The sequence below is a fragment of the Nicotiana sylvestris genome, chromosome 7 (assembly GCF_000393655.2).
Source record: "Nicotiana sylvestris chromosome 7, ASM39365v2, whole genome shotgun sequence".
Taxonomy (NCBI): domain Eukaryota; kingdom Viridiplantae; phylum Streptophyta; class Magnoliopsida; order Solanales; family Solanaceae; genus Nicotiana; species Nicotiana sylvestris.
Genome location: NC_091063.1, coordinates 79457337 through 79483713, shown reverse-complemented (window position 1 = coordinate 79483713; position 26377 = coordinate 79457337). Strand labels below are relative to the sequence as shown.

General features: G+C 41.1%; 1 protein-coding gene across 1 annotated transcript; it reads right to left on the bottom strand.

The window, feature by feature from the left end:
- Positions 1–1107: 1107 nt before the first annotated feature.
- LOC104230644 (uncharacterized) lies at positions 1108–26266 on the bottom strand. The gene is made up of 3 exons (XM_070151825.1): positions 24981–26266; positions 20371–20404; positions 1108–2022 (listed from the first exon to the last, which is right to left on the bottom strand). Exons 1-3 carry the CDS (start codon positions 26264–26266, stop codon positions 1108–1110), a joined length of 2235 nt encoding a protein of 744 aa, XP_070007926.1.
- Between the last annotated feature and the right edge of the window lie 111 nt (positions 26267–26377).

Below are 26377 nucleotides of genomic sequence, written 5' to 3'. Positions count from 1 at the left end.
TTTTAGTGCTAGTTGTTGTTTGGACAAAAGAAATGACAAATAATTTCATATTCTTCAAGCGCACGGCTCAAATTATTTTAAAGCTTCTAATATCTGCTAGCGCAGTCAGTAGAGCCAATGAGGCTGAGGGCATTCATTTTTGACTGATTCCCATCCCATCGTGTTTTTAAGTAGATTTATTTAATACAAATCATTTACTAAAAAGAGGTGTAAATTGAGTGCTGAATGTCCCTAATAAAGAAAGAGGTGTAAAAATAAGGGTCAGAATTTTTTCTTAGGTGGTCCCGCTGCATCTATTTAATGCATGCACTATGACAAAATTTTATAAAATTGCGGACGTTGCTTATAACACGCCCATGTATTGGTAACTGCCAGCATTTGTTTAATAGTATATGAAAGGGCAATTGACAAAGGCCACACCAAACTAGTCAGAGAATTTGGCAGGTGAAAATTTTGAGTTCAGATTCTTCTAAATAGGCAAATTCTAGTTCGTGACAGTTGTGATTGTTTAAATAGGAAAATTCTGGTCCTCCCACTATATTTAATTAGTTCTTAAACGGTCAGTCAATATATTAAGCCCCAATACTAAATTAGTGGAATTGATTGTATAGAACATTTCTAATCATTTGGCTCTTTTTAAACTCATTTCACTTTAATGCATGTTAAACAATCTATTTTTTAAAGCAAGTTAAAACTCCTTTAAAGTACAAATATTCTTATGGGGAAAAGCTACTCCAAGTAATAAGCTTCTAAAAGAAAGATAAGCCTTAAGGCCAGAGGCGGATCCAGGATTTAGGGGTTACGAGTGCCGACCTAATCGATTTGATCAACTCGAGCATCGGTTCGGGTTATACATCCTTTTTATTTATATAGACAAATAGATCAAACGAAAGAAAATATAATAACTGTAACTAATTGACGCAAAGCATAAAACTTCCAACAATATTTTTAATATCATACACAATCTATTTACAATTGTCCTCTACGAGCTTTCATATTTTGAAAACGATCAATAATGACATCATTACTTATATTTGTAAATACATCACGCTCTATGTAACAAACTAAACAATCATTTAATATTGATCACCTATGCTGTTCCGCTCTTCATTCTTTATCTGCTTCATGGATGGGAATGCTCTCTCCACAGTTGCGGTAGCAAGGTAAAATCAGAGTTAACTTCACAAGTAGATAAACATACGAATAAGTCTCCACAAGATTTGTCTCAACCAATGCTTTTGCCAAATCACTAATTCCTTGCAAGTTGGAGAACTTGGGATTGCCAGCTCGCATATGAATTATGAAAGTATCTAGTTGATAACTCAAGTCTCGAATCTGTACTTCATCAAACTCATTTGGGTAACATTTTGCTAAAGCCATTATTCTACCTTTATCAAAATTAGCAAAAGAATTGACTGGATTCAAGCTAGCCTTCCCAAGAAGCAATTCGCTACTCACTACACCAAAACGGTCATTAAGCTCTTGAATTTGCACATCAATTACAACATAAAAGATATCAACACGCAAGTGGTGTGAATAACAAATACCAGAAGACTTGCGCTTCGACTTTTCAGGAAAATAGGATTCATCCATCCTGGGAATTATAATATCATGCATATGACAAAATGAGGAAACATCATCTAGCAAAGATTCCCATCCAGTTTCCCTCATATCTTGCAATCTTTTCTTTGTAATCTTAAGAAACTCCACGGCATTAACAATATCTTGATCTCTCTTTTGTAGGATCTTGTTCAACTCATTTGACATTGCCAAAACTTTCAACATCAAGTGAAGCATAAAAACAAATTTAAATGTTATTATCTCACTCAAAAGATATTTTGCTTGATTTCTCTCATTTGAGGTAGAACCTTCATGTTCAATCACTTCAAGCACACGAATAATAGATGAGAAAATAACAATAAAGTTATCTAATGTTTTGAAATGTGATCCCCAACGAGTATCACCTGGTCTATGAAGCCCGCGTTCTTGATTTAGTCCTCGCCCGGTATGAATTTCACCAGACTCAAGTAATTGCTCCAGTTTTTCAGCTTGAAGATGGTGTGAACACGTGATTTTTGTCTTACGCGACAATCGCTCCAAAAAGAAATGAAAAATATTAACAAATGGTCCTGCTGTACAATTTTCGGATTTTTACGTGGCATTTTGTTAATTATTTATGATTTTTGTCCATTTTTATTTTTTATTAAAATAAAATACAAAAAATGTATGTGTCATGCGTAGTTGGAACCGTAATCCGGTTATTAAAAAGAAAAATCATAAATAGGCATCTTTGTCCGTGATTTTTGTTTGATTTTACCTGCTTTAAATATTTTAATATATGTGTGCAAATAATTGTATTAAGTGTTTATTTAATTTTAATTTGATTTACTCAGATTTTGTTTTAAAATAAAAAAAAATAATAATAAAAGAGAGTGCAAAATTGGGTTGAAGATCAGTTGGGCTTATTTTCATTTTAAATTCGAGGCCCATAACTCAAACCCAAAACCCCTGTGTAACCCGGTCCGGACCAGCCCACTTCAAAAAACGTCCAAACGACGCCGTTTTAATCCAGTCTGATCTGGGCCGTTGATCTCAGATTGATCAACGGCCAAGATCACTTCCCCATAACCCACTGATGAACCCGACCCATTTCACCCGGACCGACCCAACCCCCTTTAGTCTAAAACGACACCGTTCCCCTTTAACTGAAGGATCCTGGCCTTCCATCTCGCCTCATCCAACGGTTGAAATCAATCCACCCATTCCATATATAACCTTCCTACCATACCCTACCCCCCCTATCCGAGACCCCGACCTTCGTCCTCATTCCCTTCCCCTCCAAACCCTAGCCGCCCTTGTATTCTTCACCATGAAAGCCAGCGGCATGAACGCCGGTGACCTCCACCTTAACACCGTAGAACCCCCTCACAACCCTGAACATGGATCTGTTAACCACCTAGCTCGAATCCCTTCCCACCTTCTCGAATCTTTATTTGAAGATTCGAGTCGGAACCTGACTTACACCGTTTGACCCCAGTTTCACACCAGACACTCCCCAGACCCCCTCGTGACCAAACCATGCTTGGTTTGGTCTGAATCTGACCAGGGAAGCATGAATCCCAGATCTGATTTTTGGAACCTTAGGGTTCCTCGTCACTGGTCCGTATCCGTTCGAGCCAAGGTATTTAGGGTCTAATGGATTTTAGTCGAAGTGTTCTCACTGAGAACACTTCGATTAAAGTCCTTTAAACCCCAAGAAGGGCCTGTTCGAATCCAAGCCAAGACTTTTGATTTTTCGGGATTTATGGTGAGTTTTTGTTTTCCTCTTTCCTTTATTTTTAGTCCATGTGTTGATTAAAGGTCTGTTCATGTTTTGTTTAATTTGTGTCCCTGAATTTTATCAACTGTGTCCTGTCCACTTTGCCTGAACCTACGTGTTTGATTAAGTCCCTCTTCTATTCACTGATAATGTGTATGTGTAAGCTGTACAATCAAATGAATTTGAATTGGTTCGTTCAATTAGTTCCCAGGGCCATTCTGTATTAACATTGCAATCTGAACCCCTTGTGTGATACTGTTGAATGTCTGATTTTGGCTACGATTGTACATGTTATGATTAATATAGTCGAGTCGACATGTGTCGTCAATTAGTTTTAACTGTCTGAACAATAACAAATTGACCTGCTGCTGTTAAGCATTGCCTGAATCTAATTAGGAACTGAGTCTAGTTACTTATAGTTATTAATTGGATTTCAGAAATCTAAGGTGTGGTCTGTAATTGCAAACTGAAATTGATGGCATGTGCACTTGTGCACCACATGTGCATAAAGGCCCCCTTTCTGAATTAAAATAGTTTGACAGCATATGCTGTCAAACCACATTCTGCTGCCCATACTCTACTTTAGTTTCAGAAATAATAAACATTACTCAAGAGTAAGACTGCCAGGGAATATGATGGTGGAGGTTTATACTTAATTAGCTAAGTGGAAACTGAAAAGGGGCAGCACATGGGAAGGTGTTCTGATGATCTAAACAGGCTGTTAAAGGTTTGATTTTAGGCTTATAAAAGGAGGACTTCCATCAGTTTAAAAGGAGGAAGAAAGAAGAGGAGAAGGAGATCTAGGAAGGGAGAGAGCAAAAATACATACATATACACACATAGACATAGAGACACACACATATTAACACACACAGACAGAAATAGATAGAGAGAGGCATAACACAGAAAAGAGGGACTGCATCTTCATCTTTGTCTTGATTCTCACTGGTCTGGATTTCCTTGTTCCATATTGATTTCTTCTGAGTCCTGTTTGAGATTACTAGTTGTGTGTAGCATCAGTTCATTTCTGGATCTATTCTGCCCAAATTCTGATTCACTCTGCTGGGAATTTGCTACATTCTGCCATTTTTCATTGGTTCTAAACTGCACCTTGCACTGGGAATTTGTCCTGCTGTTTGTTCATCTGTTACTGCTGTTTCGCGTGCACTGTTGCTCAACTGACTCTCTTTCTTTCTTCATTGTAAGCATCTCCTCAGGTACACACTTCGAATCTGTCTGATGTAACTAATGTCGCAATGAAAGTTGGATCGAAAGATCCGAAGAATTTTTAATCATCTGTTGCCTTACTTATAGCTTTGCGAATATTGTTAAAGATGTATAAATCCTTTAACTTGTAGCCTGAGAGAGAATACATTAGTAAGCTTGTACTTAATTAATGTTTGTGTTGATTTGAAACTGTGGTGTTTGATTCGTTTAGTAGCATACAAGATGTAAATGTAAAACATGAAATGTGAAACTATTTAGTGCGATTGCTAAATTTAAATTCACTCTTTCAGCATGTTTTGAATAAGTAGGGGCAAATGGCTATTAAACCTAGCCAAGTATAATACAGTTTTTGAATCGTCCAGTTTTCGATTTCTTTAGGCAGTTTATAGGATTAATTTTGAATATCATCGGTAGTATTCTTTAATAAGGAATTCTGTTAACCCTGTTTAAGCAAGTTAATCTAAATTCGACCTAAAGATGTTTGTTCAGATTAAGTGTTGTATTTCGTTAGAATAAATGGATTTTTTTGTCAAATTAAAGCATTTTTTCATTGAAGTATAATGTTTTTCTCAACTTTGTAAATAATTAACCATAAGAATCCGGATTAGGCCAAAGCATATAATTAAATTAGCATGTACCTTTCTCTTCTAGTTTTAGAGACAAAAGCATTAGAAATGTAGCCACTTTAGGATATCCTTTCTAAAAAATAGAGACGAGCCACGCCAAATAAAACGCGAAAGCTGCGGGGCCCTCTAAATGTATATATTAAAATACTTAGAATTCGGGACAGGCCGTTTAGCGAATTTTACGGCCTTCCCAAAATAACAATACGCTAGTTGCTTTAGGCGCACCTTTAATAATTTAACCTTCTTAAACACGGGTGCACATTGATGTGACCCAAATCCGAATCTCAACGGAGTCAAAATGTGTCGACGACCACGGGTGCATTGATTGTGACGTGGTTCGAGATGCATTTTCACGACGTTGCAATTCTATAAAAATAAATGATAATAATAAAAGCGGTTTAAACTTAATAAAAGCACGTAAGTCATAACATGTATTTAAATCAGATATTTAGCCATTATAACAATTTAAGCGACCGTGCTAGAACCACGGGATTCGAGGGTGCCTAACACCTTCCCTCGGGTCAACAGAATTCCTTACTTAGAATTTCTGGTTCGCAGACTTCATTTGGAAAAGTCGAAAATTTCCTCGATTTGGGATTCAAGATAAACCGGTGACTTGGGACACCAAAAGCCAAACCTTTCCTAAGTGGCGACTCTAAATAAATAATCCCATTTCGAATATTGTCACTTAAATTGGAAAAACTCCCTCGCGCATTTAACCCATCGGGGCGGGCGCGCAGAAAAGGAGGTGTGACAGCTCTGGCGACTCTGCTGGGGAGATGCAACCCAGAACCACTGGTTCAGGGTTCAAGAATTCGAGCTTAGAATAATTTTTATATTTGGCTTTATTATCTGATCTTTATTACATGATTTTGCATAACGTGCTAAATGTTGTCTTTTACCGCTTTGATATTATTTGAACTGTATATAAACTATGCCGAAACCCTTCTCTTCTTACCTCCGGGGAGAAGCTCGCTGGTCGAGACTCCCTATTCTGTTAGTGTCAATACCTGAAATAAGAAAGAGGTCAGACAAGTTACAAAGCCGGACGATCTCGCGGGTCCCCGGTACGTAGCCCCCTCCTCGACTCGAGTTGTCCGCTCGGGTACACAGTCTAGAACAAATACCCAGGTTGTGAACCTAGTATAACGAAACTTCATGCCGGATCCCTAGTAGGAACGCTTATTTGCATCATGTTGCATTTGACTTAGGGGACTCAACACAGGGGTTGGGTCCGTCTAGGACTAGCAACCTGAAATGAAAAGACCATCCTGCTGCATCCTATTTGTTTTGCGCATTTATTTGCTTCAGTTCCGCATGCTGACCGGTTTCTAAAAATAAAAGGGAAAAATAGCAGCGTAGGGAGATAATTACTTCTTTTGGAAAAACCAATGTCCGAGTAGTGTCGGAACCTCGCCAGAATTTCTTCTAAAAAAATATATATATAAAAAAAAAGATTGTCTTCTAGTTTGATTTTAAAAAAAAATAATATAAAAATTTTCTTTTTATCATTTTCAAAATAAAAAAAAGAGAAGGTATTTATTTAAAAGTTAAAAAAAAACGGAAAATTCATAATTCAAAAAAAAATGTTGTTTCTTTCGTAGTACCCCTTTTATAAATTCAGACTAATAGTCCAAATATTTCTTAAAAAAAATAATAAATATTTTCTTTAGTCTTTATCTCTTTTCAAAAGAAAAAAAAATAGTATAAAAATATATATTCTTGTTTTCTAGGTTTATTTGATTTTCTCTATTCACGATAGCCCGAACTACGCCGGTTTAATTCTCACCGGATGTGAGATACGTAGGCAACCCTCGTCGGGTTCAACCCCATTTTTGCTAAAATAGCCAAAATCAATAAATAAATAAAAAAAAGAAAAAAAAATGTGTCAAATTTTAAAAGAGTCATAAATAAGTCAGGTGATGCTGTTTTGTCATAAATAGCCGAATGTTCCCGAAAAGGGACGCCGGAAGGCTGACTTTGCATAAACAGCCACCTTTGGGTCTTGTTTAGCATTTTTGTCCAGTTGACCCACACAGCCTTAAAATCTTCGTCCCCGAAGTGTTTAAAGGCCGTGTTCAAAACTTGATCCCCTTTTTAAAATATTTTGAGTCAAGTCGTTTTGTTAAAATCACCTTAATAAATGTGCAGGATGAGCACGATGCAAAATGAACATTTTTCAATAATGACCAAAATCCCTGTCAAGTTACGGCTATGGTGGAATGATCTAGGTGTTGAAGGACAAAATGAGGTCAAGAAATATCTGAAAGGTCTCGTGGGTTTGTTGGAAATCCAGCCTCGGGGAGATATCATAAGAGCTTTGGTTACCCACTGGGACCCGACACACAATGTTTTCCATTTCTCTGATTTTGAACTCACCCCGACTTTGGAAGAAATGGCCGGGTACATCGGGAATGCTGAACTTCCGTTGAGGCAAAAATACTTGGTCGCCCCAAGAGTTGTCACGGTACATCGGTTCCTAGATTCATTGAAGATACCCAGAACGGTCCACAACCCGGATCTGGCAGCCGGATTTTGTACTCCATGCTTCATATATGATAGGTACGGTCATGAGGGGGGATTCAATAATCCAATCAACAAACTGTGCAGCAAAGGTGTTCGTCAGAAGTGGGACAAACACAGACGGGTAGCTTTCATGATGATGTTCCTGGGCCTTCTGGTATTTCCAAGGAAAGACGGAAACATTGATTTGAAGATATCCGGGGTCGTCAGCACTTTACTCACGCAAAATGACAGTACTCTCGCACCTATGGTGGTATCTGACATCTTTCGAGCTCTTACAGCTTGTAAAGCTGGGGGAAACTTCTTCGAAGGTTGTAACTTGCTCCTACAAATATGGATGACCGAGCACCTCTGCCATCATTCCGAGATTTTGAGCCATGGTTCCCCAGAAAAGACTTGCATAGAAGAATTTTACACGAGAACCAAAGAGATCAGTTTGCCCAAAGGAGTCCTGGCATGGACCTCGTTCTTTCAAGCTCTTACTGCCAGCCAAATACAATGGACGCTAGGATGGTTGCCTGTTGATGAGATCCTATATATGTCGGCAGCTAAAACTCATTTCTTACTGATGGGGCTTAAGAGCATTCAACCTTACGCACCCTGCCGAGTTTTGAGACAGTTCGGAAGATGCCAGACAGTACCTCATGAAGAAGATCTTAGCACTCAAGCAGTTGAGATAAGTCCTAACGGACAATTCCCAGAAATGAAGATTCGCCAGATCTGGAGTGAGTGTCAATATTTGAAATCAGATACTTGCGTGCGGGATCGAGCCAAAGGAGAGATGGCGCCAGGTTACCTTGCATGGTATAGAAGGGAATTTGAGCATGAAAGGCCGGCTAAGAGACCCCACATCCGGAATTTCACCGAATCATCGCAAAAGTAGTGAGATTGGTTAGCGAAGGAAAGAGGCTATTGCGCCGAAATCAGCAGGTTGAAGCGACAAGTGGAAGGCTTGAAATATGAGCAAAATGTGCAAGTTGCTACCAATATGGGAGAGCGGAACAAGTTAATTCAGGAACACGAAATGCTCAGAGCCCAGATCAAACAGATAAGGGTGGATGCGGATAAACAGCCGAGGCGTCGATCAGACGAGCAGCTGATAAAAAGGCTAAAAAGTGAAATCAGGGAATGGCAAGATGGTTTGGAGAAATCCGAAAACGTCATAGCAGAGCTCAGGGCACAGTGGGATACAAGAGCAGATAAGCATCGCCGATACCTGAATCAATTGGAAGGCGACCACGAGAAAACTATTGCTAAAATGAAAAGAGAGATGGCTACACTTGAAATCAAAGCAGCTAATCAGGCTAAGGATCTCCAAATTGAGAGCAGATACTGGTACGACTTGTTGGCCCGAATGAAGTTAGAAGTACGACAACTGAATAATCAGCATATTCAGGATGCTCAGGTATTCAAGATGTGCAGCGATCAGATAAAATGCCTACTTATAGAGAAGAAGCAAACCAGAAATAGGATCAAGGCCATTGCCTATGCCATCACCCGACGATGTCTACGATGTGAGAACATGACCAGCGTTACCGTCCTCTCGGCAGTGATGAGTTATGTCAAGCAGACCATGCATGAGCTGGAACAACTCGAGAGGGATCTCACACCTAGGACCGCGGCGAGGCCGAACGATGCCCCGCGGACACCAATTCTCAAAACCATAATGTACTCATAAGTCAAGTCTATGTCTTAGCATCTTCTACCTGTTTTTCCGTAAGAGTGATTTTAGTCTGTTTTGAGTCTAGGTTTATTTTCAAAGTTTGTTTTTCCTTTTGCAAAATATAGCTTGTAATAGACCATTTCAACAATAAAAAGTGTGCTGCTTTCTACGCTCATTTGTATGTTTCGAACTACGTAATGATCTGATTCATGTAGGCATCGTGATACGTAGGCAGTCCTCATCGGATCCGGTCGCATTTCTTTTACTGCAAAATAAAAAAAATAATAAAAGAAAAACAAAAAAAAAATGGAAAAAATAATAAGAGGAAAAATGCCGGAATGACGCATGCTCTCGTAGCAAACATGTAGTAATCCACTCAACTGTATAGGTGCATCATGCCCAACGTGAGATTGACTATCTGTTATTTGCTGCAAATTAACCATGCGTTTGTCGTTGAGTATCCAGGGTTTTGAAAAGACGGTTGGTTTGGTGAAAGTCTGGCCTCGCACTCATACTTCACGAGGTCAAGGAGAAGTGTTCAACTACCTGTTGTTAGGACCAGAAGCAGTACTCACACTTACTTCACCAGGTCAAAAGGAAGTGTGGAAATGTCTTCAGAAATTCCGTTGCAAACAATCCCTGTTTCCGAGGAGAGCTCGATCTCAGCCGTCCTCACACCTGAATCCGCAACTGCGGAGGAAAATAGAATCCTACGGCTCCGCATGTTGGAAATGCTGGACGACTGGAATAATGGGAAAGAGCCGCCAAGTGTCGTCCCCGGATTCCCTGAATTATTCTCCAGGTCAAGTGGGACTTCTAATGTCCCCATAAATTATCCTGCTACCCCATTCGGGTACCCAGCCACCTCAGCCTTCTCTGCTGGATCGCCTTCTGAGCCTCATCCCCGAATGTCAGCCACCGATGCAAGCATGAACATCTTTACTGCACCGCCTTGCCCGATTACGGCACAGCCTGCCACATACAAGCCGAGCTTTGACTCATCCTCTTTTACATTCCAAGCACTATCGTTCTCAATGGAACCAACTAGGTTCGCTACCAGCACTAATCCTCCACCGCCTCAGTGCGAGCTTGCACCCGGGCAGGATCAGAACCCCAGAATTGCAGAACAAAATGAGATTGCCAAGAGAATGAGAAGCCTTGAACAAAGTTTGAAGAATATGCAAGGATTGAGCGGGCAGAAGAGCGTCTCTTACGCCGACCTATGCATGTTCCCTCACGTGCACCTGCCAGCGGGTTTCAAGACCCCAAAGTTCGAGAAATACGATGGGCACGGTGACCCCATTGCACATCTTAAGAAATACTGCAACCAATTGCGGGGAGCCGGCGGAAAAGAAGAACTGCTAATGGCATATTTTGGGGAAAGTCTAGTAGGGATAGCCTCGGAATGGTATATGGACCAGGAAATGTCCCGATGGCATATATGGGATGATCTCGCCAGAGATTTTGTAAAACAATTCCAGTATAACATCGACATTGCACCAGACCGAAATTCTCTGTCAAATTTAAAGAAGAAACCTTCAGAAAGCTTCAGAGAATATGCTATTAAGTGGCGTGAGCAGGCGTCGAGGGTGAAGCCTCCCATGGATGAAGTGGAAATGGTCACTACCTTTCTCCAAGCTCAAGAGTCTGACTATTTCCAAAACATGATGTCAGCCATGGGAAAGCCGTTTGCAGAAGCAATTAAGATTGGAGAGATGGTGGAGAATGGTCTAAAAACAGGTAGGATTCTGAGTCAAGCAGCCATAAGGGCGACCTCCCAAGCCGTCCAAAGCGGGTCCGGAGGAATAACAAGAGGGAAGAAGAAGGAAGAAACGACCATGGCAGCCTCGGAAGCAAGGGAGTATCGTCATCCCAGGCCCCGTTTTCCGGAAAGAACCCCACAACACTACTACCCCCACTCAAATTTGGCATATGCTCATCAACCTTATATGGTCATGAATGCCCAGCCTTATGCCCATCCACCACAACAAGCCAACCGAGGCCCAGCTCCACCTCCCAGAAATCAGCCTCCTTACCGCAACCACTATAACCCACAACCCCCGCAGAATAACTTCCGCCCTCAAGAGCCACCTCGAAGGCGGACTTTCACGCCCATCGGTGAACCATACTCTACTTTGTTCCCGAAGCTAGTCCAGTTGGGTTTCTTGCAACCAATCCCTCAAACAAGGCAAAACCCGACGTCACCTTCTTACAAAGCTGGAGTCAGATGCGCCTATCATTCAGGGGCCGAGGGACATGATACAAATGACTGCTGGTCGTTGAAAAGAGTGGTCGAGAATTTGATAGAGCAAGGGAAAATAGTGCTAAGGGACGAAGAGATCCCAAATGTGACTAACAATCCATTGCCTGCTCACAATAATGGGCCGCTGATCGGAATGATTTGCGAAGACAAAGAATTCGACCCTGCTCTGAAAGCCATAATTGCCATTGTCGACACAGGGAAAAGGCCTGAAACAGACCAGAAACCAGAAAAGGGGGAGGAGGCCAAGGCTATAAAGAGCGAGCCTGAAAAGAAGGTGGAGAAGAAAGTGGTACCGGTAAAGGATGGAGTTCTTTACATACCACGAGGTCGAGCTGAGAAGACGCAGAACTTCGGGATCAAAAAGACAAAACCTATGTACGTGCCAAAAGGGGCCTATGTGGTCCGGGGGACGATTCAACCACCTCGGCTGAATGAGCCAGTGGTTATCGGACGCGTGCCACAAAAGCCAATGACCAACCCGTCCACAGTGCCGTGGAATTATCAAAAGACTTTGGTAATGTACAAAGGTAAAGAGGTCATGGGAGAACTTCCAGAAAACACTTTCATTGGAAGGTATTCAAATACCCAAGAGCTGAACAACGCCACACAAAGGCGCTTCCCGCCAAAGAAGCCCATAAGTGTTGAAGAAGCGGAAGTGTTCTTCCAACAAATGAAAATGCCGGATTACGAAGTGATAGATCAACTGCGCAAGTACCCCGAGCAAGTGTCCATGCTGTCATTGTTGATGAGGTCGACCGAGCATCAAAATATCTTACTGAAGACCCTGAATGAAGCATATGTGCCAGTTGAAACCTCGGTAGAACACTAGAGCGGATGACATAAAGATTCTTCGACGTCAACCAAATCTCTTTCAACAAAAACGATTTACCCCCGGAAGGAGCGGCACACAACAAGGCCTTGCATCTAACAGTTAAATGTGAGGACTACTATGTCAAGCGGGTAATGTTGGATGGGGGATCAGGTGTTGATATTTGCCCGCTCTCCACGCTACAAAAAATGGAAATTGGGACCGGAAGAATCCGACCCAACAATGTCTGTGTAAGGGCTTTTGACGGCATCAAGAGAGATACCATGGGGGAAATAGACCTGTTGTTGGTCATAGGGCCAGTCGAGTTTGAAGTAACCTTCCAGGTGCTCGATATGGATACATCCTACAATTTCCTCCTCGGCAGACCTTGGATCCATGCGGCAGGAGCTGTGCCTTCCACTCTTCACCAGATGGTGAAGTTCGAGTATGAAGACCGAGAGATCGTGGTCCATGGGGAAGATGAGCATGCTATTTATCGGGACCCATCTATCCCATACCTTGAACCAAGAGAAGGGAGCGAACATACGGTCTATCAAGCTTTCGAGATTGTACTGGAAGAGCAGCACGAAGAGGGAATACCCTGCCCCCAGCCTTTCTTGTCTAACGCCTCGGTTATGGTGGCCAAAGAAATGATCCGGCACAGATTTAGGCCAGGAAAAGGGCTTGGACGAACCCTTCAGGGAATAACAGAACCCATTTCCTTGCCAGTCACCAAGAAACCTTTTGGACTAGGTTTCAAACCTACTCCAGCAGACGAAGAGTGGGCAAAGAAAAGGAAAAATGAGGGTTGGAAGTTACCTCGACCATTGCCGAATTTATATGCAACTTTCATCAGGCCAGGGTACGCTGAAGAAGAAGATGATGAGGTCTTCACAGCTGAGGAAATCGAGGAGATATGTGGGGCGATGAGAGAGATGCTCTACGAGGTCCACATGGTTCAACCAGGTGAAGGCACAAGCACTGCTGAGATGATGTACGTGGGGCCGAACGCCAAACTTCAAAACTGGGAGGCCACGCCATTCCCGACTAGACGGAAGTCCGGGTAGACCTGTCCTGCCACCTTTCCTGTGTCACAAGTTGTCTCCAGGACATAACTTGAACGTTTTCTTCCTTTCAATTGTTGTTTTGAATTCCTGAGTTGTAAACATTGTTGTCTTCCAACTTTCCAAAGAAAATGAAAAAAAATCATCATTGCTTTCCCATTCTTTCTTTTGTTCTGATTTGTGTTATTTTTCCTTTTATCTTTCCTTTTAGTTATAATAATGCGGCTTTAAATATGACATGCTTGCGGACTTCACGCCCAGATTACAACGAGCTATTTAACTGTGAATTAATGAACTCAGAACCAGAATATGACGAAGAAGAGGCTTTTAGGGAAATAAACCGAGATTTGGAACATTTCGAGAATAAACCTAAGCCAAATCTGAATGACACTGAACCGGTAAATTTAGGAACCCCGGAGGAAATCCGGGAGACCAAGATAAGCATTCACACGGACAAGAAAACGCGAGATGCGATAATTCAACTTCTTTTTGAATTTAAAGACGTGTTTGCTTGGTCATATGATGACATGCCGAGACTAGGTATTGATCTAGTGGTTCATAAATTGCCAATTCATCCTGATTGTCCTCCAGTTCAACAAAAGCAACGAAAGTTCAAAACTGAGGTCAGCGACAAGATTAAATAGGAGATCACTAAACAACTGAAAACGGGAGTGATTCGGGTAGTCCAATATACAACATGGTTGGCGAATGTGGTTCCAGTACCGAAAAAGGACGGGAAGACTCGGGTATGTGTAGATTACCGAGATTTGAATAGAGCAAGTCCCAAAGATAATTTCCCACTGCCCAACATCCACATCCTTGTTGATAATTGCGCCAAACATGAAATACAGTCTTTCGTAGATTGTTACGCTGGGTATCATCAGGTATTGATGGATGAAGAGGACGCCGAGAAAACTGCCTTCACCACGCCTTGGGGCACCTACTGTTATCGGGTCATGCCATTTGGTTTGAAGAATGCTGGGGCTACTTACATGAGGGCCATGACTGCCATTTTTCATGACATGATGCATCAGGAAATAGAGGTGTACGTGGACGACGTGATAGTCAAGTCCAGGACGCAGGATAATCACATCCAAGATTTGAGGAAGTTCTTCGAGAGATTAAGGAAGTATGACTTGAAGCTGAACCCAGCCAAATGTGCTTTCGGAGTTCCGTCGGGCAAACTTTTGGGCTTCATCATAAGCAGGAGAGGTATCGAACTAGATCCAACTAAGATAAAATCTATCAGAGATTTGCCTCCCCCGAGAACGAAGAAAGACGTGATGAGTTTGTTGGGCAGGTTGAACTACATCAGTCGGTTTATTGCCCAGCTGACAAGCACGTGTGAGCCCATATTCAAGCTGTTAAGGAAAGATGCGGCGATCAAATGGACAACTGAGTGTCAAGAAGCCTTTGATAAAGTCAAAGAATACCTTTCGAATCCCCCAGTCTTGGTCCCTCCAGAACCAGGGAGGCCACTTTTCTTGTATCTGACAGTCTTGGAGAACTCTTTCGGTTGCGTCCTCGGGCAACACGACATAACCGGAAAGAAAGAGCAAGCAATCTACTACTTGAGCAAGAAATTCACCGGCTACGAGGCCAAATACACTCTGCTGGAAAGGACATGTTGCGCTCTCACGTGGGTTGCTCAAAAGCTGAGACATTATCTCCAAGCCCACACTACGTTCCTCATAAGCAGGTTGGATCCTTTAAAGTATATATTTCAGAAACCGATGCCTACTGGAAGACTGGCCAAGTGGCAAATCCTACTTACTGAATTCGACATAGTCTATGTCACTCGCACGGCAATGAAAGCCCAAGGGCTAGCAGATCATTTGGCCGAAAATCCGGTCGATGAGGAATACCAGCCATTGAGTACCTACTTTCCAGATGAAGAAGTGAACACCGTAGAAGTGGTCTCAGAGGACGCTCGTGTTTGGAAGATGTTCTTTGACGGAGCCGTGAATGCCAAAGGTGTAGGGATTGAGGCAATTCTGATCTCGCCTTCTGGTCAGCATTATCCCGCCACAGCTAGACTTCGTTTCTTTTGCACAAATAATACAGCTGAGTATGAAGCCTGCATCATGGGCATGCATATGGCAATCAATCAGGATGTCGAAGACTTACTGATTATGGGAGATTCTGACTTGATTATCCGGCAAGCCCAAGGCGAGTGGGAAACTCGGGATGTCAAACTTATCCCTTACCGACTGCATGTGGAGGACCTCGGCAAGCGCTTTACATCAATAGAGTTCAGGTATATCCCGAGGTGTCACAATGAACTGGCAGATGCACTTGCTACTTTGGCTTCAATGCTACCCTACCCGGGCAACGCCCACGTCGATCCTTTGGAAATCCAAATCAAGGAAAGACACGGTTACTGCAATGTAATCGAGGCGGGATCAAATACGCAGCCTTGGTACCATGACATCAAGAGGTTCCTGAAGACACAAGAATACCCCGAGCACGCTACTGGAGATCAAAAGAGGACCATTAGGCGACATGCAAGTGGTTTCTTTCTGAGCGGTGAATTGTTATATAAGAGGACCCCGGACCTCAATCTCCTAAGATGTGTCGATATCGAGGAAGCGAGAAAGATCATGCACGAAGTACACGCAGGTGTGTGCGGACCTCACATGAACGGGTATGTCTTAGCGAAGAAAATCCTTCGAGCAGGTTATTACTGGATGACCATGGAAAAGGATTGCTTTAGCTTCGTTCGGAAGTGTCATCAGTGTCAGGTGCACGGTGATTTGATTCATGCACCTCCCACGGAGCTGCATCCCATGTCTGCACCTTGGCCATTTGTCGCCTGGGGCATGGATGTCATTGGACCAATCGAACCAAAGGCTTCGAATGGACACAGATTCATACTGGTTGCCATCGATTACTTCATAAAATGGGTAGAGGCTGTCACTCTCAAGTCGGTCACTAAAAAAGTTGTAGTGGACTTCGTACACTCAAATCTTATCTGTCATTTCGGTATTCCTGCGACTATCATTACAGATAACGCAGCAAACTTGAACAGTCACTTGATGGGAGATGTATGCAAGCAATTCAAAATAACGCATAGGAATTCTACTCCTTATCGGCCAAAGGCCAATGGTGCTGTAGAAGCAGCGAATAAAAACATCAAGAAGATTTTGAGGAAAACCATCCAAAGTTCCCGACAGTGGCATGAGCAGTTACCATTTGCATTGTTGGGGTATCGCACTACGGTACGCACATCAGTAGGAGCGACTCCTTATCTTTTGGTTTATGGGACCGAGGCTGTAATACCGGCAGAGGTAGAAATTCCTTCGCTTCGAACCATTGTCGAAGCAGAAATCGAAGACAGCGAGTGGGTCAAGACTCGGTTAGAGCAATTGACTTTGATTGATGAAAAGCGAATGGCCGCGGTTTGTCACGGACAGTTGTACCAACGAAGAATGGCCCGTGCTTACAACAAGAAAGTCCGACCCAGGAATTTCGAAGTAGGTCAACTGGTACTGAGGCGTATTCTGCCGCATCATGAGGAAGAAAAAGGGAAATTTGCTCCAAATTGGAAAGGCCCATACATCATAAGAAAGATATTGCCGAGAGGAGCATTGTATTTAGGTGATATCGAAGGAAATGACCCCGAAACAGCAGTAAATGCAGATGCAGTCAAGAGATACTACGTCTGAATTATACTCCAGTAGTCTTGACACATTTGAAATGAAGGAGGTTTTATTCCCCACTACTCCCCAAACACTACCCAATTCTCTCTACAAGCCTTTGAGTCGCTTACAAAAAAAAAACAAAACAAAAAAAAAAAACATTGATTGAGGCCTGAACTACGTTTGACTTGATTCCGAAAGGATACGTAGGCAGCCTCTCCTTGAGGTTCAGTCACACCAACAATAAAATCCCATTCACCCTAAAATTGAAACCGGGGCACGTCGAGCAGTTTAGAAGTTAGTATCATCTACCTCTCTTTACCAAGCATAAGCCTTCAAATCAATTACCAAAGATAGTGGGAAACCAATAAGCGTCACAAATGGAGACCGACACACTCTGAATTGAGAGAAATAAAATGAGAGAGTCTCGTCGGTGAAAACCTTCGGGCACCGCGAGGCGACGGGAGTAGAGAGACCAAAATGAGAGAGCTTGTTTAGCAAAAACTCACAAAGAGTGCTATCAAGCGATGACAGGAAGAGAAATGAGAGAGGTCAGCCAGCGAAAACCCGCAAAGGGCGCTGTTGGCCGAAAGAGTGACTCCACCCAAGGAGGTTTCGGCAAAGTTCCACCAGGTTTGGAATCACAGATCCGTTCTGGTTCAGGGAAACGCAAGCCCATGGAAAGTCAGGCGTCCAGTCCAAAGAGCATGTCATGTCATTTAAAGCCAACATTATCTTCCTCAGATAAGTCTTTCTCATCCCGAAGAGGGCACTCCTTTTCTGAAATTCGTTTTATCTTTTCTTTGTTTTTCTTCGAATATCTTGTATGTTTAAGCCCAAGTTCTAGATGTACCGGAAAGGACAGGTGGCAGGTTTGGTTGCACGGAATTCTGTTTCATGAAGGAAAACACCTCGTTTCGTTGGTACGTTTGTCTAAGCCTGATGAATCGTGACGTTTGATGGTGTTCAAAGTAAAGAGGAAAAAGAGAAATTTCCCCCAGCAAGTCCGCCTTCGGAGGAATCCCCACAGAGTCTCCCCTTGTACAATCCCCCACAGAGTCCCCCCAATATATATATATATATATAAAATCTCCGTTGGAATTTCCCCAGCACATCCCCAGCGAGTCCCTTTGTAAAAATTCCCCAACAAGCTTACCCCAACAAATCCTAGAAAGCCCGCTTCGAAACAAATCCCCAGCATGCCCCATTGTACAAAAATCCACACAAAGAATCCACTTTGTAAATATTCCCCCACAGGGCTTCCTTTTGTACAAATCCCCACAGAATACCTCCAATAAAATCCCCGTTGAGAACCTCCAAGCAAAACGGGACAAAAAAAGAGAGAAAAGAAAAAAGAGCCTTACGAGGCAAATCATCACAGAATCTGGAAATACAAGCCTGAGCAGTCTAAAGGGTTTCGACATATGAATCAAATCAATGGCGGGACTTCGCAACAGAAATGAAGACGCAACAAAGCAACGGGAACGATCAAGGTCACCAAACCGACCGTCATTTCCGAACTAACAATTGTTCTTTGTCTGAAAAGTTGAAACAGGTTTAATCCAAGACAACCATGCAAGAAGCAGGTGTCGCCCAAAGAAGAAGGTACATAGGTACAAGAAATATTTTGGCAATAAGGAATTCACTCGAAAAGTAAGTTTCCACGAAACTCCCTTTTATCTTCTACTAAAACAAGAAAATTCAAAAAAAAAGGTCAGTTGTTGTTCTCGAATTTTGTTCCCAGCCAGTCAGCATTAGGGTCTTAAACCCTAAACTGAATTTTCCCTTTCAGTCAGCATTAGGGTTTTAAACCCTAAACTGAACTTTTTCCCTTCAGCCAACATTAGGGTTTTAAACCCTAAACTGAGCTTTTCCATGCGGTCAGCATTAGGGTTTTAAACCCTGAACTGAACTTTTTCCTTTAATCAGCCTTAGGGTTTTAAACCCTAAACTGAACTTTTTCCATTCAGCCAGCATTAGGGTTTTAAACCCTAAACTGAGCTTTTCCTTCCAGTCAGCATTAGGGTTTTAAACCCTAAACTGAATTTTTCCTTTCAGTCAGCATTAGGGTTTTAAACCCTGAACTGAATTTTTTCCTTTAGTCAGCATTAGGGTTTTAAACCCTAAATTGAACTTTTTTCCATTCAGCCAGCATTAGGGTTTTAAACCCTAAACTGAATTTTTCCTTTAGTCAGCATTAGGGTTTTAAACCCTAAACTGAACTTTTTCCATTCAGTCAGCATTAGGGTTTTAAACCCTAAACTGAGCTTTTCCATGCAATCAGCATTAGGGTTTTAAACCCTAAACTGAACTTTTTTCCTTTAGTCAGCATTAGGGTTTTAAACCCTAAACTGAACTTTTTCCATTCAGCCAGCATTAGGGTTTTAAAACCCTAAACTGAGCTTTTCCATGCAATCAGCATTAGGGTTTTAAACTCTAAACTGAATTTTTCCTTTAGTCAGCATTAGGATTTTAAACCCTAAACTGAACTTTTCCCATTCAGCCAGCATTAGGGTTTTAAACCCTAAACTGAGCTTTTCCATGCAATCAGCATTAGGGTTTTAAACACTAAACTGAATTTTTCCTTTAGTCAGCATTAGGGTTTTAAACCCTAAACTGAACTTTTCCCATTCAGCCAGCATTAGGGTTTTAAACCCTAAACTGAGCTTTTCCATGCAATCAGCATTAGGGGTTTAAACCCTAAACTGAATTTTTCCTTTAGTCAGCATTAAGGTTTTAAACCCTAAACTGAACTTTTCCCATGCAATCAGCATTAGGGTTTTAAACCCTAAACTGAGCTTTTCCATGCAGTCAACATTAGGGTTTTAAACCCTAAACTGAATTTTCCATCCAGCCAGCATTAGGGTTTTAAACCCTAAACTAAATTTTTCCTTTAGCCAGCATTAGGGTTTTAAACCCTAAACTGAGCTTTTTCCATGCAGTCAACATTAAGGTTTTAAACCCTAAACTGAATTTTTCCCTTAGTCAGCATTAGGGTTTTAAACCCTAAACTGAACTTTTCCTTTCAGTCAGCATTAGGGTTTTAAACCCTAAACTGAACTTTTTCCTTCAGCCAGCATTAGGGTTTAAACCCTAAACTGAACTTTTCCTCTTAATCAGCATTAGGGTTTTAAACCCTAAACTGAACTTTCCCCCAGTTGGTCAGTATTAGAGTTTCAACTCTAAAACCGAACTTCTCCCCAGCTAGTCGGTATTAGGGCCCCAACCCTGAACTGAGCATGCATACCCTCTTTTATCAATTTTATGAACTCCCTGGCGAATAATTCACGAAATTTTCCTAGTGAAACTGGGGCAGAAAATTTCGTTAGTTTGTTTGTTTTTCTCCCGCAGGTCTAACCTCGAGCCACACGGATCGAAATGACCCACGAGATGAGTCTCAGCTCAGAATCAAAGAAGAAAAAGACAAAAAAGAAGATGTCCCGAGATATCGAAGTAAATGGAAGGCAGATTGACTCCAACATTCGATTAAGGTCCAGAACTCTGCCAGTCACGTCTCACTGAGTATCCCAGAGGTTAAACAAGCACCTACAACTCGCAAGCATCAAGATTCGGATCGAAGTCTCCAAGCAAAATCAGCTAAGACCCATGATCAAGTCGCAAAAGAATCATAGATAGGGATCTTGTAACTAGCAGTTGACATGCATATAAGTACTTAGTTCAGTTTCAGTTTTTCTTTGGTTGTAATAAGGCGGTCAGTAAAGCAGGTGACAACAGCAACAGCAGTAACAGCAAGCATTGCAATCCCATGGTAGTCCCAACTACCGAAGCTTCCCGAACTACATTGACCTGATTCCTGTTTAGCCCAGGATATGTAGGAAATCATTGAAGCAAAGATTCGGTCAAAACTTTCAAAAAAAAACATGCTTCACACGGAGTAGTCCATAGGCAAAAATCGCTCATATCCGCTCACTTTATCTTTGCACGAAAACCCTTCGTGTTTCCGAACAAAGAGGGGCAACTGTGAGCACATGATTTTTGTCTTACGCGACAATCGCTCCAAAAAGAAATGAAAAATATTAACAAATGATCCTGCTGTACAATTTTCGGATTTTTACGTGGCATTTTGTTAATTATTTATGATTTTTGTCCATTTTTATTTTTTATTAAAACAAAATACAAAAAATGTATGTGTCATGCGTAGTTGGAACCGTAATCCGGTTATTAAAAAGAAAAATCATAAATAGGCATCTTTGTCCGTGATTTTTGTTTGATTTTACCTGCTTTAAATATTTTAATATATATGTGCAAATAATTGTATTAAGTGTTTATTTAATTTTAATTTGATTTACTCAGATTTTGTTTTAAAATAAAAAAAATAAATAATAAAAGAGAGTGCAAAATTGGGTTGAAGATCAGTTGGGCTTATTTTCATTTTAAATTAGAGGCCCATAACTCAAACCCAAAACCCCTGTGTAACCCGGTCCGGACCAGCCCACATCAAAAAACGTCCAAACGACACCGTTTTAATCCAGTCTGATTTGGGCCGTTGATCTCAGATTGATCAACGGCCAAGATCACTTCCCCATAACCCACTGATGAACCCGACCCATTTCACCCGGACTGACCCAACCCCCTTTAGTCTAAAACGACACCGTTACCCTTTAACTGAAGGATCCTGGCCTTCCATCTCGCCTCATCCAACGGTTGAAATCAATCCACCCATTCCATATATAACCTTCCTCCCATACCCTACCCCTCATATCCGAGACCTCGGCCTTCGTCCTCATCCCCTTACCCTCCAAACCCTAGCCGCCCTTGTATTCTTCACCATGAAAGCCGGCGGCATGAACGCCGGTGACCTCCACCTTAACACCGTAGAACCCCCTCACAACCCTGAACATGGATCTGTTAACCACCTAGCTCGAATCCCTTCCCACCTTCTCGAATCTTCATTTGAAGATTCGAGTCGGAACCTGACTTACACCGTTTGACCCCAGTTTCACACCAGACACTCCCCAGACCCCCTCGTGACCAAACCATGCTTGGTTTGGTCCGAATCTGACCAGGGAAGCATGAATCCCAGATCTGATTTTTGGAACCTTAGGGTTCCTCGTCACTGGTCCGTATCCGTTCGAGCCAAGGTATTTAGGGTCTAATGGATTTTAGTCAAAGTGATCTCACTGAGAACACTTCGATTAAAGTCCTTTCAACCCCAAGAAGGGCCTGTTCGAATTCAAGCCAAGACTTTTGATTTTTCGGGATTTATGGTGAGTTTTTGTTTTCCTCTTTCCTTTATTTTTAGTCCATGTGTTGATTAAAGGTCTGTTCATGTTTTGTTTAATTTGTGTCCCTGAATTTTATCAACTGTGTCCTGTCCACTTTGCCTGAACCTACGTGTTTGATTAAGTCCCTCTTCTATTCACTGATAATGTGTATGTGTAAGCTGTACAATCAAATGAATTTGAATTGGTTCGTTCAATTAGTTCCCAGGGCCATTCTGTATTAACATTGCAATCTGAACCCCTTGTGTGATACTGTTGAATGTCTGATTTTGGCTACGATTGTACATGTTATGATTAATATAGTCGAGTCGACATGTGTCGTCAATTAGTTTTAACTGTCTGAACAATAACAAATTGACCTGCTGCTGTTAAGCATTGCCTGAATCTAATTAGGAACTGAGTCTAGTTACTTATAGTTATTAATTGGATTTCAGAAATCTAAGGTGTGGTCTGTAATTGCAAACTGAATTGATGGCATGTGCACTTGTGCACCACATGTGCATAAAGGCCCCCTTTCTGAATTAAAATAGTTTGACAGCATATGCTGTCAAACCACATTCTGCTGCCCATACTCTACTTTAGTTTCAGAAATAATAAACATTACTCAAGAGTAAGACTGCTAGGGAATATGATGGGGGAGGTTTATACTTAATTAGCTAAGTGGAAACTGAAAAGGGGCAGCACATGGGAAGGTGTTCTAATGATCTAAACAGGCTGTTAAAGGTTTGATTTTAGGCTTATAAAAGGAGGACTTCCATCAGTTTAAAAGGAGGAAGAAAGAAGAGGAGAAGGAGATCTAGGAAGGGAGAGAGCAAAAATACATACATATACACACATAGACATAGAGACACACACATATTAACACACACAGACAGAAATAGATAGAGAGAGGCATAACACAGAAAAGAGGGACTGCATCTTCATCTTTGTCTTGATTCTCACTGGTCTGGATTTCCTTGTTCCATATTGATTTCTTCTGAGTCCTGTTTGAGATTACTAGTTGTGTGTAGCATCAGTTCATTTCTGGATCTATTCTGCCCAAATTCTGATTCACTCTGCTGGGAATTTGCTACATTCTGCCATTTTTCATTGGTTCTAAACTACACCTTGCACTGGGAATTTGTCCTGCTGTTTGTTCATCTGTTACTGCTGTTTCGCTTGCACTGTTGCTCAACTGACTCTCTTGCTTTCTTCATTGTAAGCATCTCCTCAGGTACACACTTCGAATCTGTCTGATGTAACTGATGTCGCAATGAAAGTTGGATCGAAAGATCCGAAGAATTTTTAATCATCTGTTGCCTTACTTATAGCTTTGCGAATATTGTTAAAGATGTATAAATCCTTTAACTTGTAGCCTGAGAGAGAATACATTAGTAAGCTTGTACTTAATTAATGTTTGTGTTGATTTGAAACTGTGGTGTTTGATTCGTTTAGTAGCATACAGGATGTAAATGTAACACATGAAATGTGAAACTATTTAGTGCGATTGCTAAAGTTAAATTCACTCTTTCAGCATGTTTTGAATAAGTAGGGGCAAATGGCTATTAAACCTAGCCAAGTATAATACAGTTTTTGAATCGTCCAGTTTTCGATTTCTTTAGGCAGTTTATAGGATTAATTTTGAATATCATTGGTAGTATTCTTTAATAAGGAATTCTATTAACCCTGTTTAAGCAAGTTAATCTAAATTCGACCTAAAGATGTTTGTTCGGATTAAGTGTTGTATTTCGTTAGAATAAATGGATTTTTTTGTCAAATTAAAGCATTTTTTCATTGAAGTATAATGTTTTTCTCAACTTTGTAAATAATTAACCATAAGAATTCGGATTAGGCCAAAGCATATAATTAAATTAGCATGTACCTTTCTCTTCTAGTTTTAGAGACAAAAGCATTAGAAATGTAGCCACTTTAGGATATCCTTTCTAAAAAATAGAGCCGAGCCTCGCCAAATAAAACACGAAATTGCGGGGCCCTCAGTAAATAACCATAATAAATATTTTAGAATTCGGGATAGGCCGTTTAGTGAATTTCATGGCCTTCTACAAAAATAATAACGCGCTAGACTCTTTAGGCGCGGTTTAATAATTTGACCTTCTTAAACACTGGTGCACATTGATGTGACCCAAATCCGAATCTCAACGGAGTCAAAATATGTCGACGACCACGGGTGCATTGATTGTGACGTGGTTCGAGATGCATTTTCACGACGTTGCAATTCTATAAAAATAAATGATAATAATAAAAGCGGTTTAAACTTAATAAAAGCACGTAAGTCATAACATGTATTTAAATCAGATATTTAGCCATTATAACAATTTAAGCGACCGTGCTAGAACCACAGGATTCGAGGGTGCCTAACACCTTCCCTCGGGTCAACAAAATTCCTTACTTAGAATTTCTGGTTCGCAGACTTCATTTGGAAAAGTCAAAAATTTCCTCGATTTGGGATTCAAGATAAACCGGTGACTTGGGACACCAAAAGCCAAACCTTTCCCAAGTGGCGACTCTAAATAAATAATCCCATTTCGAATATTGTCACTTAAATTTGAAAAACTCCCTCGCGCATTTAACCCATCGGGGCGGGCGCGCAGAAAAGGAGGTGTGACAGATGGCGAAGCAAATCTCTGCGCTTAAAAGATACTCCAATGACATTCAACACATTAGTAACATGACAGAAGAAGTCTTCGACATCCAAATGCTTTTTAAACATAGCTAGAAGTGTTAATTGCAATTGATGAGCAAAGCAATGAATGTAATATGCCGATGAGCTGTCTTTCATAATCAAAGTCTTAAGACCACTTATCTCTCCCCTCATGTTACTAGCTTCATCATAACCTTGTCCACGTATTTGGGATGTACTTAGTGAGTGGTCCGAAAACAAAGAGTAGATTGCTTCCTTCAATGAGCATGCCAATATATCACTAACATGAACAAGACCAACAAATCGCTCTACCACTTCACCATTCTTATCAACATAACGCAAAACAAGAGCCATTTGTTCTTTGTGTGAGATATCTTTGGACTCATCAACTAATATACCAAAGTAATCTCCATTCAAGTCTCCAATTATAGCCTTTAATGTTTCTTTTGCACAAGCATTGATAATATCCTTTTGGATTATAGGGAAAGTCAAAGTATCATTTTGTGGAGCATTTTCTAATATTACTTTTCCCACATCCGGATGCTTGTCCCCATGCCATAGTAAGAATCCTAGAAAGAGGCCTTGATTTTTTGAAGATTCACTTTCGTCATGGCCCCTAAAAGGCAATCCATACAATAATAGAAGTCTTGCCACATCAATTGATGCTTCTAAACGCATTTGATACTCACTTTTTAACCTCTCGGAGTGCTTATCAAAAACAACTTGAATTGATTGATGATGATTTGATAAATCTAGCATCTTCTTGAAACATTTATCATGGACACACATAACATCACCAACGTGTAAACGCAATCTTTCAAGACCCTTATTCCAAGCCCTAAAATCATTTTTTGTATAAAATTCACCCGCACTTCCATGAATAAATTCATTTTTGAACAAATAACAACATAAGCAAAATGCCGCATCTTTCTTCACACTATACTCCAACCATTTAGAAAATTGACCATTGAACCAACTTGGAACAAATTGACGCATTCTTCCTCCTATTAGAGTTTTGGGAAATTGATGCTTGGAAGGTTGACAAGGACCTTGTTGAATGTAATGTTTCCTTACTTCATCTCGTATTCTAGGGTTATAGTCAGAAATAGGTATTCTTTCTCCTGGATCACCTTTAAGTGACCCCAAATCGAGTTCATTTATAAGATAGGAAAGATTGGCATTCGCTTGGATCAAGGATTGACAACTAGGACTTGGTTGAGAATGGTCCAACCTCATGAAAAATTTATCCATCTCACTTCAGTTCCTATAAAATAGAAGTTCATTCCAGTAAGAAATATAGACCAATTTCTAGTAGGTCATACCATCAATAAGTTTTGTTATTTTAAATAACTCAACCTTCCC

Bases quoted from the DNA above. Each gene is read 5' to 3' on its own strand.
- LOC104230644 (XM_070151825.1), bottom strand. From the start codon at position 26,266: ATGGATAAATTTTTCATGAGGTTGGACCATTCTCAACCAAGTCCTAGT. The intron at 20,405-24,980 runs GTCACACCTCCT...ATTATTCGCCAG, and splicing joins AGAGATTTGCTTCGCCATCT to GGAGTTCATAAAATTGATAA. The intron at 2,023-20,370 runs GCTCAGTTCAGG...CAATTACTTGAG, and splicing joins TGATAAAAGAGGGTATGCAT to TCTGGTGAAATTCATACCGG.